At 43.3% G+C, this 12,291-nt stretch overlaps 1 protein-coding gene across 1 annotated transcript; it reads left to right on the top strand.

Moving 5' to 3' along the window:
• Positions 1-596: 596 nt before the first annotated feature.
• On the top strand, positions 597-11,852 carry LOC142070770 (serpin B3-like). The gene is made up of 7 exons (XM_075124739.1): positions 597-825; positions 2,554-2,676; positions 3,321-3,464; positions 7,213-7,330; positions 8,326-8,468; positions 9,950-10,105; positions 11,155-11,852. Exons 1-7 carry the CDS (start codon positions 658-660, stop codon positions 11,557-11,559), a joined length of 1,257 nt encoding a protein of 418 aa, XP_074980840.1. The 5' UTR covers positions 597-657; the 3' UTR covers positions 11,560-11,852.
• Positions 11,853-12,291: the final 439 nt, after the last annotated feature.

Genomic DNA, 12,291 nt, shown 5'->3' with positions numbered 1-12,291 from the left:
AGATTTCTTTTACAATAGAATAAACTGATTTGGTGATACCTTATCCTATATTATTCAAATCATTTTCTACCCATTGTCTGTTTTTGTTACCTAGATACTAGGGGTCAAATTAGACTCTCATTTACATCCGTGTATATCTGGATTCACTCCTCTGAAGTTGCTCCAGCTATAACTGGGTGCAAAAGAGAGCCTCGTGTGGCCCTGATCACATACAAACAGAAATTGGAGCATCCAATAATCCCTCTCAGGATGCCTGATTTTGAACTCAGACTGCTATAAATCATGAGTAACTCCCCTGAAGTCAGATGGGGAGATGCACCAGTGTGTTTCATTGCTCTAAGAAACAGTGTTGGTAGAAGATTTTACTCCTTGTAGCATTGTACATTAGCCCCAGAAGTGGAAGAAAAAGGAGAGTCTCAATTTCCTGGGTGGAGGATTGGAGATGAGGCTGTTTTCTTAATGGGAATTCTTTTTTTAAAAGTCTGTATCACAATGTTCCCAAAACTTATGCCCATGCCCATCCTGAGGCTAGACACGAGTGTATAACTAACAAGAAAGCCACTGAAAACATCTGATGCAGTAAGAGGTTGAGAAAAGAGACTGTTGAACTCCATTGATTTGGTTTATTTTTTTCCTCGACAGCTTTTCATTTTCACAATGAACTCCATCAGTGAAGCAACTACAAAATTTTGCCTTGACTTTTTCAAAGTACTGAACAAAGATTTTCCATCTGACAATATCATCTATTCTCCTCTGAGTATCTCAGCTGCCCTGGGCATGGTCCTTCTTGGGGCCAGAGGTAATACTGCCACCCAGATAGAAACGGTAGGCAACAATAAATCATTTGTTTTATTCCTTCGTATTTGTTCAGCAATGGCAGACCATTCCCATGTGCAATGTTAGTTGAGCTCCTCAAGGCTTTTCTTTTAATGCAGAGCGTTTTCCTTTTCCACGTGTAACATAGCCTGCACAAGTAGCAATTGTCCTAGTTAAGGTCTCAAAGGCACTTTTATATTGAATGGAATTAAACTTTATGTAGTTGAAAAAGTGCCTGGCAGAAGGTGCAGGCTGAGAACATTATTATAAACTGGAAATAACATTTCCAGTCCAAGAGCAAGAGATTTTCCCCCTCAAGCCCTGATCCTGCAAACCGCTCCATACACGAGTGTCATCATGTACATGAGTAGTGCACAATGGTACCTGGGTGTGTTATTGTTTGTGAGACTATGGCCTATGGTACAGCTTCACTTACCTTCTGCCTAGGCTGGTCTATTTTGGCCCATAGGAATGTTTGAGCCTCTTGGCCAATAGGCAAAGCCCCAGCAGCAGAAAGGTCATCTTTGATAAAACCCAGAGAAACATTTCCTCAATGTTTGCAATTTCCAGCCCCTCACATTCACTTTACATATACATTTCTGTGGTAACGTTATTGTGCACTGCCTGGTGCCTCTGGTTTTAAAGGCATTTTTTATTTATTTTGTTTTGGTGACATTTTTGTGTTCTGCATTGTACCAAAAAGGGAGATACATAGAGTAAATGGTTATTTCAGAAACGTGTGTATCTCAGACGCAGGGTCCTTTTTAGTTGCTTACTATGGACATGCCGAGCATCAGACTTACTAGTGCAGAAGTGTCGCAATTTTGGGTCATAGTTATTAAAAAAATAAATTGAACATCTAGTTTGGCAAAAGTATTAACTTATTTCGGATCCCATGAGCCTGTATGAGTCAACTTTTTTCATTGGAAAATTATTTGTACTGCTCAAGCTTGGATTGCACAGGAGTTAGTACAAATCAAGAATCACGTATCATCAGTCTGAATAAATCAACTGTCATTATTAGAGCTTTGAGATGAATATTTTTCTTTGAAGGCGAGATGTGTGACCCAATACAGTTAGGGGATGTAAAGGGATCTGCAGATGAGAGGAATGAAATTAAAAAATAACCACACAGGTTCCAATGATGCTGGCACTGAAGTCAAAGGCAAAACTCATGTCCACTTAAATATGAGCAGCAACTAATTCTACATTTGACAGACAAACACTGCATTTGTTCGAATTAAACCTAGCAAACTCTGAAAGCATTTCCAGTGGTCTTCAGATTGTTCCTTACATTTAGGTTTTGTAAAAAATAAGCTTTTATCCAAGTCCCAATCATGTGATAGGATCCACTCTTGCAGATTGCTGCGTGCCTGCAGAACCCTACTGAATTTATTGCCCTATTGCAACACAGTGCAAAAAGATCTAACAAACTGAATATTATGGGCAGAAATAGGAAGTGATTACCACAATCATAGAAATATAGCTCACCCTTCTAGTGATTTTAAGTAGTATTCACAAAATGGCTTGCTGTTCTTGATGTCAATGGATGGACTGGAGCATTCAGTGATAAAAGTTGAGAACACCTGCGTTTTGAAAGTGTGATGTCCATCTCCAGTAGAAAGGACAGTAGGTAAGACAGACAACTGAATTCTCTGTAACAAGTTCAGTTTCACACATTGTCATAAGTAAATCAAAATAGCGTATGACTGTTGCAATGTTACATTTCCACCTCAGGTGCTTCACTTCCGAGAATTTGCAGAAAATGAAAATCCAGGAACAAGAAGCTCTTTTGAAGCAACAAGAAGTGATGACAATTCAGAGAGCAGTCACAGACAACCTCTTCCTCCCCAGCAGCCGGTATCTTAGAACAAGTGTTGGAGTCGGAGAAACTTTGGGGAATTTGAATAAAAATTCAAAATTGGCAGATTTGAATTAAAACATAAAAATGGGGGGGGGAAATGCTGTGATGTTGGGTGACAGAAAGTACAGAGAGAAGGATAAAAATGTATACAAGATCGCAAAAAGTAAGGTTTAGGGTTTTTTTTATTGAAAATATTGTACAATTATATGCTTGATTTGTGAATGCAATAGTCATAACCGCATTTACAAGTGATGAGTTCAGTTTGCATCTTGTTATTTTACGAGCTTCTACCATGATTCTGAGCACATTTGCATGTATAAATCAGACATACAGAAAGCATTTGAAACTCTTCTACCCTGAACATTTTTCATTATTCAACAAATTTTCACGTGTGGTGCTCCATAAGTAACAAGTGGAAAATCCCAAAAGAGCCACGAAATACTTAGGCCTTATAACAGACTTTTGCACCACAGATTTGCACTGTCAGGAACAAGAACAAGTCAGACAAGGTAAAGCTAGTTAAGTTATTGAATCTGAATGGTTTAATAGGAGAACAATTATTTTAAAAAAACCAGTGTCTCTGTTACTCTCAGCCTTCTTCAGTCAGAAATAAACTACAGCAGCTTTGTGTTATTTGAAGGTTCCTGATGATCAGTGTGATATATCTGGAGGGATTCATTCCCAGTTTAATGACATCTTCTCTGCAATCAACAAACCTACCACTTCTTACGAACTGGCTAATGCCAACAGACTGTATGGAGAAAAGACATTCAATTTTCTTCAGGTGAGTTGCACTGGGATTCACATTAGTGGCCTGTGACATTGTAGGACAGATAGAGATGAACAACATGGACTTAGTTCAGCTGAGGTCCCATTTCCTGCTGACTTGTATGTGATGTGGCAAAGTACCTTGTTCTCCTCAGCAGACTCAGTCCTTTTTAGCCTGGGAGACACTGGCTTGGGCAAGGCAAATCCTTACAGGTAGCACAGGGTCTGGTTATTCCTTTCCCTGATCAGTCGCTGGTGCTTACTTTCCCTCCCTTCTGGGCAGGGAGTGCAGCCTCCCTTCCTGGAAGGGTTCTGTGTCTTGCTGCCCTTATTCAACTGGCAGCTTCCCTACTTCTCTCACTCTCTCATCCCCTCCCCCTATTTCCACCGCGGGGAGGGTTAAAAAGAAAAAAAAAAAAAAGAAAGAAAAAGAAAAAAAAAAGGTCTCCAGCAGTTGGAGCCAGCTGAACCTAATTAGTTCTCTAGCAACCCCTTTTCCAGCTGAACCTTATTTCCCCATGGTTCTCCTCAGTGGACAGGGAGAGGCCTTTTAATCCCCTGGGACTAATTACTACTCCTCCCTTTTTTGTAGCTGTTTGTCCTGGGTTTACCACAGTGAGTTGTGTCCACTTAGACAAGGGGTGGAGTTGATCCCATGGAGGTACTGAACAGTAGAACAGAACAGCCAATCATCTTAAAATAAAGTGGTTCCGGAATGGAATATTTAAGATAACTTCAATCTAAGGCCTTAGTTACAGGCTCTGCTCATTTCTCCCCTGGTCATAGAGCATTATAACCTAACTGTAATTAGGTGTGTTGAACAGCACTGAAAGCAAAATGTCTAAGTGTTTACTATTACTATTTATATTATGGTAGTGCCTACAGGCCAGGATCTCCCTGGGCTACACACGGTACAAAAATATAACAAAGAGACAGCGTTATGTAAACCTCACCCTGAAAAGCTGTTTTATACAGTACATTATTGTTACTCAGGTTTGTCTTCAGCTTTGTAACTATTACTTAAATAATTACTTCAGTACATCAACAGCAAAATAAAGTTTAGAGGGTTGCTATAGTCAAAAAAGTAACTGTTTAATCATGGCACCAGATACTCAGATATATATTCAGAGTTGTATTTGTTTATTTCATTGACAAAATTAAGATTTTAATGCTTTTTACTCTTGTTAGCACTCTAGAAGTAATACAATGATAGAAAAGTGAGCTAGAATTATGAATTCTGGCTCATGCAAATTCAATAAAATTGCTAGCTATGTTCTGGGGTTTCATGCTACATTTTTAACCAATTTATTTCACATTATTTACAAGGCCTCACCATTTCATTTGTGTGAAATTTCATAGGCCCCAAAACTATTCACAAATCAGCTTTCAAAATTTGCATCTAGTTTTAAATTTTATGTGGCAGCACCATTGCAGTCATCTTTAGTTATTTTGGCTGGTGGGGAAAAAGAAACATTACAGGACAGTGCTTCAAAACATTCATGAATTACATATAAATATACAGTCATGGACACACTAAGTTAGACAGCGACAGAAGTGGCCAGACAGTATATATTGGTTTCTACTTCCAAGATAAATTCAGGGTTCTACCTGTAGAACTAACAGAAAGACCTGTAGTGGGTCCTGTTCCACCAGTTTCTCCTGTTCCGCAGTCTACCCAGGATGGAAAGTAAACTTGAGAGACCTAAGGATTGGTTGCTGCAAGAGGAGGCGCATCTATCAGATCTTTCCTCTGAATGGGAGTAGGAAGTGGCCTACGTGAAAATGGTCCCCCAGTCCTTTAGGGCATAAGCAGCCATTTAAGGACCACGAGAGGACCTGTGACAACCAGATATTCTGGTTATTCAAGAGCGACCTAGGTCCACCTTCCATTGTGTAACCAGAACCTGATGTTCTCTAAATGCCTGCTAAAGTGGCTAGGTTGCCAGGGGGCTATATGTGTTTATTGCATCTAAAAAACAGAGAGTAAATCAGCCTTACATAACAAGATCACATGGAAAAGCAAACACCAGCCTCACCACAGCAGTAGTGAGAAGTCCGGGGAGAAGTCATTATTATTTGTGATGAGTAGTATAACATAGGGGCCCCAACCAGTGACGAGCTGCCAAAATCTTAACAACAGGTTCCCTCCTCACCCCACGAGGGGGTCGTTGCCCACCCCCAACCTCCGGGACTCCTGCCCCATCCAACCCCCCCTGCGTTCCTTGACGCCCCCCCCCCCCAGGATCCCTGCCCCATCCACCCCCCTCCCCTGACCCCTGACTGCCCCCAGAACCGGGCAGGAGGGTCTCATGGGCCACCGTAGTGGGTGCCCACCTCACCCCTAAGAGCCAGAGGCACCTGCCAGGGGGCGAGGTGCGGAGTCCTGGCGGTGCTTTCCTGGGGCAGCTCCCAGGAAGCATCCGATAGGTCCCTCTGGCTCCTCGGTTCAGGGGAGCATAGCTAGGAGGGGAGTAGGGGGCGCGGCCGCTCCCCCCACTGATCACATCAAAAGTGGTGCCCTAGGCGCTGACTCCCTGGGTGCTTCAGGGCTAGAGCACCCACGGGGAAAAATTGGTGGGTGCAGAGCACCCACCGGCAGCTCCCCGCCCCACCCCCGGCCCCAGCTCACCTCCACTCCGCCTCCTCCCCTGAACCCACCGCCCCGCTCTGCTTCTCTGCACCCCCACCCCCACTGACTTCCCGCAAATCAGCGGTTCCGCGGGAAGCCAGGGAGGGCAAAGAAGCAGGTTGCGGCTTCCCACTCAGGCTGAGAGTGGCGGAGGTGAGCTGGGGCGGGGAGCGGTTCCCCTGAGCACCCCCCCCCCCCGGTTACCTGTTGCGGCACGGGCGGCCCTCCTCATGCCCCCCTCTCTCCCCGCCCGAGCTCACCTCCACCTCCCTGGGCCTGAGCGGGAAGCCGCCGCTTGCTTCTCAGCCCACCCAGGCTTCCCGCGCGAACAGCTGATTCGCGGGAAGCCTGGGGGGGCGGAGAAGCAGAGCAGGGCGGCACGTTCAGGGGAGGAGATGGAGGCGGAGCGGAGGTGAGCAGGGGCCGGGGGTGGGGCGGGGAGCTGCCGGTGGGTGCTCTGCACCCACCAAATTTTCCCTTTGGGTGCTCCAGGGCTGGAGCCTAAGGCGCCACTTTTGGCTGGTTAAATTTAGAAGCCCTTTTAGAACTGGTTGCCCGTCGTGGAACAACCGGTTCTAAAAGGGCTTCTAAATTTATCAACCGGTTCTAGTGAACCGGTGCGAACCGGCTCCAGCTCACCACCGGCCCCGACCAGGGTCAGGGCCCTGTTCTGCTAGAATGCTGTAGAAACATAGTAAAAGACAGTCCCTTCCCCACAACTTACAATATAAATAGACAGGACAGACACAGGGGTAGGAGAAAAGCAGTATCACTATCCTTATTTCACAGTTGGGGAACTGAGACACAAAGATTAAATGACTCTCTCAAGGTCATACAATGACTCTGTCACAGACTCAATCAGCTGGCGGAACTTCAAAAAGGTTCAGTGTTTGACTCTTATGTAAACTGTCCAAACCCATGTGGCCCTGTATCTACACTCTACCCATCTGGTCCAGTTCCTTCTGCTCGTCCCCACACTGTCTCTAGCATGTACAAACACACTTTTGAATATTTTGTATATTTCTTGCAGTGTTGCAGAACTAAAAAACAGCAACATTTTATCCTATTCAGGAGACAGCCTAAAAAGAGACCTGTTTTCTGATATATTCTTCTGATCTTCTCTCTTATTGTACAGCAATACCTGTCCTGCATCCAAAAGTTATACCAAGCTGAATTGAAACCAGCTGATTTTCTGAATGCTGCAGAGGAAACCAGGCAGCAGATAAATTTGTGGGTTGAAACCTTTACAAAGGGTAAGGACAAGTCAGCCATTGGCTGCTATTTCTTGATATTTAATAAAAAAACAATGAGGTAAAGTGTACAAGGTGCTTAAAAACCTGGAGGAGAAAACTATTTTATCATAATTGGAGCATGCCCAGTATGCAGTGGCAGCTCTCAGCAATTTGACCACCTGAGTGACCTGAAGATGGATCATTAATTCCCACAGAGAAAACATATTTGAGGAGAACAGAGTAGCCAGCAGACTCTGGACCTAGTACAACACCCATTGAAATCAATAGGAATTCTTCTGACAACTTCAGTGAGCGCTGGATGAGACCACCAGTGTGGTTGACTGCATGGAGTTTAAGGAATTATTCAGTCAGTTGCAAGAGGTATTGGAGCAAGGAGAGGGAACCCTCAAAAAGTACCTTGATTTATGAGCTCCTCCACAGAGAAGCAAAAAGAAAAGGAGGACTTGTGGCACCTTAGACACTAACAAATTTATTTGAGCATAAGCTTTCGTGAGCTACAGCTCACTTCATCGGACGCATTCAGCTGTAGCTCACGAAAGCTTATGCTCAAATAAATAGGTTAGTCTCTAAGGTGCCACAAGTACTCCTTTTCTTTTTGAGAATACAGACTAACACGGCTGCTACTTTGAAATCTACATATAAGGTAGATGACAGCACACTACTTAAAATTGACTTGGATCCAAGACTAGTCGGCAGAAAAAGAATAAAATGGCCATTTTAGGAGATGGCATCTATTCTCCATTATTCACTTGAAGCACATCAGTGTGGGGAAGCGACAAAGATGCTGCTTGTGTTGCACTTGTTCTGTGAATAGATAGAAGACTTCAGCCTCTTAGGCCTGTCAGTCTAATATCTTTCATGTGTGTCCAGTGTCATGTGTATATTATTACACGCAGGAACATAGATGCACTGTACATCAATGTTATTACAACAGATGAATGGAACTAGAGTTACTGAACTGCCAAAATGAAATAATTTGCCTCCATTTTTTTAAGGTAAAATCAAGGACCTCCTTGCCCCAGGCACTATTTTTTCTGGTACTAAGTTAGTCCTCGTGAATGCTGTCTACTTCAAAGGGCAATGGGAAGTGGAATTTAACGGAAAAAACACCAAGGAAAGAGCTTTTCAGATTAATAAGGTAGAGTATAGAAAAACACATATCACATCATTGCTTCTATTGTTTTACATGCTTGGCAGAAAATGGGGAGCTACCATGGGATATGGCCCTCTGCCTGTAGACCAGCTCTGTGGGTGGAGAGGGAGCTGTTTCCCAAAGCTTCTGCTAGAAGAGTGCATCATGCCTGACACATGTACAATGCCTCACAAAGCCACTTGGAGCACAGGGGAAGTCAGTGTATAAGAAGCTGTGGCCTGTCAGCTCTTCATTCAGGAGTGGAAGTGCTCAGGACAAAGCCCTGCTTTTTCCCCTTCCCCTTTGGGGTTGCGGGTGCAGTTAGGTTTACTATCCTTGTAAAGATTTGCACTCATGTGAGCAAAGACGGACTGGCCCCTGAGCAGAGGCATAGCATAAGGGTGCTTCTTGTACCTTCCCCCACTACACTCCTAATTTGGAGCAGTCCACAGTCTGGCCTCTAATTATCTTCTTCATAGACCCTTAACTGGTTTCCATTGTATTCAGACCTACAATGAGCTGTTCTGCTGCCACATTTACAATGACGGCTACCAAGCGATCCATTTAGTCTGTGTTCGGTTTCCACATTCTGTCACCAGATTGAGCTCTCTCCTCATTAAGGTTGAATACTGAAAGTGGGTTTTTTTAGGTGACATTCTGCACATTGTCCCAGTGCTACTCCCCCCACCCCCATCCCCCCATGTTGGGTGGGCAATGAATGTAGAGTAGCCAGCTTCGTATTGCTTCAGTTCCATTTCACCTTCTGTTGGTCACACATTAGCACAATGTAGCAAAAATAGGTTGGCAATGTTGCGAGGGAAACATTTGTTTAGCTAAAGGAAAATTGTTCCTAGTGGAATTTGTTTCCATGAAATTGTTTTGTGGATGTCTGTTGCTTTTAGGTTTTGTAAATTTCTGGGTCAACGTGACCTAAGAACATGCTATTATATTGAAATTTAAATTAAACAGAAGATGGAAAGCCTGTAGTTTTAATGTCCTTAGCATGGTTCTCAAGCTCAACAACCTAACTGTGAGGCACACACTGTCAGTGGCAACTACTGAAAGTGTTCGTCCAACAACAGCATTAACTGTTCTTCTAAACCTTCTATTCGTCGTGGGGTGGGTGCACCTGAGTGCAGACACAGGGAGATGATAAATGGTATCTTAGCTTTAAAGGGGCAGGGGAGAAGCAACATGGTGGAATCCTGGACCATGGGGATGGGCTTTATGGAGTTTCCTAGTCCCCCCTCCCCCGATGCCTCACTGACCCCTTTCCCTTGAGTCCAAGATAGAGATGAACCTGTTGTGAGATGCTTGAAGAGATTCAAGGGGACTATATACACCTTTCTTTAGAAGGTGCTAATCTGGCCCTAAACAATCACTGCAGCATTTGGGTCCAAGTGAAGATATAATACAAGGAAAAATATGTAAATACAGGAGGATATATTGTATGAATTTCATTTGTTACTAATTGTCATTGCTTTCAGACTACAAGCAAACCTGTGCAGATGATGCACAAAATGGGCGAGTATAAAATAGCTACAATAGAGGAGCATGATTGTCAGGTGCTTGAACTCCCGTACAAGGGTGATGACCTGAGTATGTATGTACTGCTGCCAAAAGACTACACGGGTCTAACACAGGTAAACTTACCTATGATGAGATGATAACCTTATAACCAGAATATGAACATGGCAATATATCTCTGACCACCTGGACAGGCAGTATAGAAGAAAATTACCTTTCCTCCTCCTTGTTGCAGAGTATGCAGCATGTTGAATAGTAAATCTGAAGGCAGGCTGCTTATGTTGTTCCTGTGTCTATTGAATTTTCAGGAAACAAACAATGAGCCAGCCTTTTTATTCTCCAAATGGGGCACAGTGACAATGTAATTAATAGCTAATTGCTACATTTTTGTATTATCAACCTTTCTAAACAATTAATACCCACACAGACTCGTCTAAAAGTGAATGAATAATAAATGCAAACAATATAGATAACGCATCGGCAGATCCACAGAGGCTGTCTGCCACATATTGCTGCCAGACTTAACATCTGATCCATCTCCTAACCCTTCTCCCATACAATTTAATTGCAAAACACCCATTGACTTCACTGGTGCAGGATCAAGTCCTTTAGCTTTAATGGTAGAGGTCTGAGCACTGAAGTTAAAAGTTTCACGATTGACTCCCACTGTTGACCCAGCATTGTGGTCATTATATTTACATTAAAAAAAAGAAAACAAGATTCTATAATCAACACTGGACAAACACTTATTTGGAAATCTTTAGGGTACAGCTACATGGAGATAAAAGCCCTGCAGCTGAGGGGCTAAAAATTGTGGTGTACACCTTCAGGCTTAAGCTGGAGCCTGAGTTCTAGGACTCTGTGAGGGTGGAGGGTCCCAGAGGTTGGGCTCCAGCCTGCGTCCAAAAGTCCACAGAGCAATTTTTCAGCCATATAGCCGAGTCAGCTGAGATGGGCCAGCTGTGGGGTTTTTTTTCCTTTGTAGACATACTGTTAGTGTACGTCATGCTACTGACCCCAGTAGTATTGTAAGAATCATGCCTGATGTGGCTACCACAGTGTGAATGAAAAATCATTTTTTCCAATTTCTCACACAGTTGCATGTCTTGTTGATTTTGATGCATAACCACAAGATTCTGATTCCCATGTATCTTTATACCTGTAGCTGGAAAAGGAACTTACTTATGAGAAATTAACAACTTGGATTAGCCCCGACCATTTGAAAGAAGATAAAGTGGAGGTGTCTCTTCCTCGGTTCAAAATCGAGACAAGCGCTCAACTTAAGAAACATTTAGAAGCTTTAGGATTGACCGATGTGTTTCACTCAGGAGTATCAGATTTATCTGGAATGGTAAAAACAGATGGCCTGTCTGTCAGTGAAGCTATCCATAAAGCTTATATAGAGGTCAATGAAGAGGGCACTGAGGCAGCAGCTGCAACTGCAATTAGCGTAGGTATAACCTCAGTAAGAATACCTGTACAGTTTGTGGCTGATCACCCTTTCCTCTTCTTTATTAGACACCAAAAAACCAAATGCATTCTCTTCTATGGTAGAGTCTCTTCCCCTTAAGAAAATTTCTAATTAACATGGATGAGATTCTGGACCATGGAACCATGATATGGAAAATACAATGGAAATGTTTATTTTCTTCATTTTTCTCTTTTCCTTCCACTGTATCTTGCCAGTGACTCCATAGTTGCGGGTGAAAATGCACACTATACTCATGGCAGGACTCATGTGACATTCTTTTGATGAACATGTCCTACATTGTCTGTTGTTTCTCTCCCTCACAAGGTTGCTTCTGGTTCCTACTTAAAGAATGCCCCACTCTCTCAACACCTAAGGAAGGGCACCTCTGCTAAGTCCCAGCTCACTAGGAATCACCTTGAACCAAAGCTTTGATAATCAGTAGTGATCCTGAACTGAATGGGTATTGACACAAACATTGACCAAACACTTGCAGTGGAGAACCTGGCCCAGAGTTGAAGCTATGTAATGGTGAAGGATCAGGCTCATTGTTCTTGGTTATTGCTATTGCCCTTCAGCCACCTGTACTCAGAGAGAGTTGTGCTTACTTCATAAGGTATTCTGCTGAAGTGAGTAGGACTACCATGGAGGAAGGCACTATGCACTGAGGGAGAAGGAGGGAGAAGGGAGAGCTGGAAAACAGAGTCTGACCTCTTAGTACTTGAATATAAAGTTAACACTGTACACTGATACAAACTCCTACAGACAGGGTGTGAATTAGGGATGCTGTGGGAACTTTGTACTTCCTGACACATGCATTGATAATTAACACAA

Source organism: Caretta caretta, chromosome 2 (genome assembly GCF_965140235.1).
Source record: "Caretta caretta isolate rCarCar2 chromosome 2, rCarCar1.hap1, whole genome shotgun sequence".
In the NCBI taxonomy this organism is placed as follows: domain Eukaryota; kingdom Metazoa; phylum Chordata; order Testudines; family Cheloniidae; genus Caretta; species Caretta caretta.
This window is presented reverse-complemented; position numbering and strand designations above follow the sequence as displayed.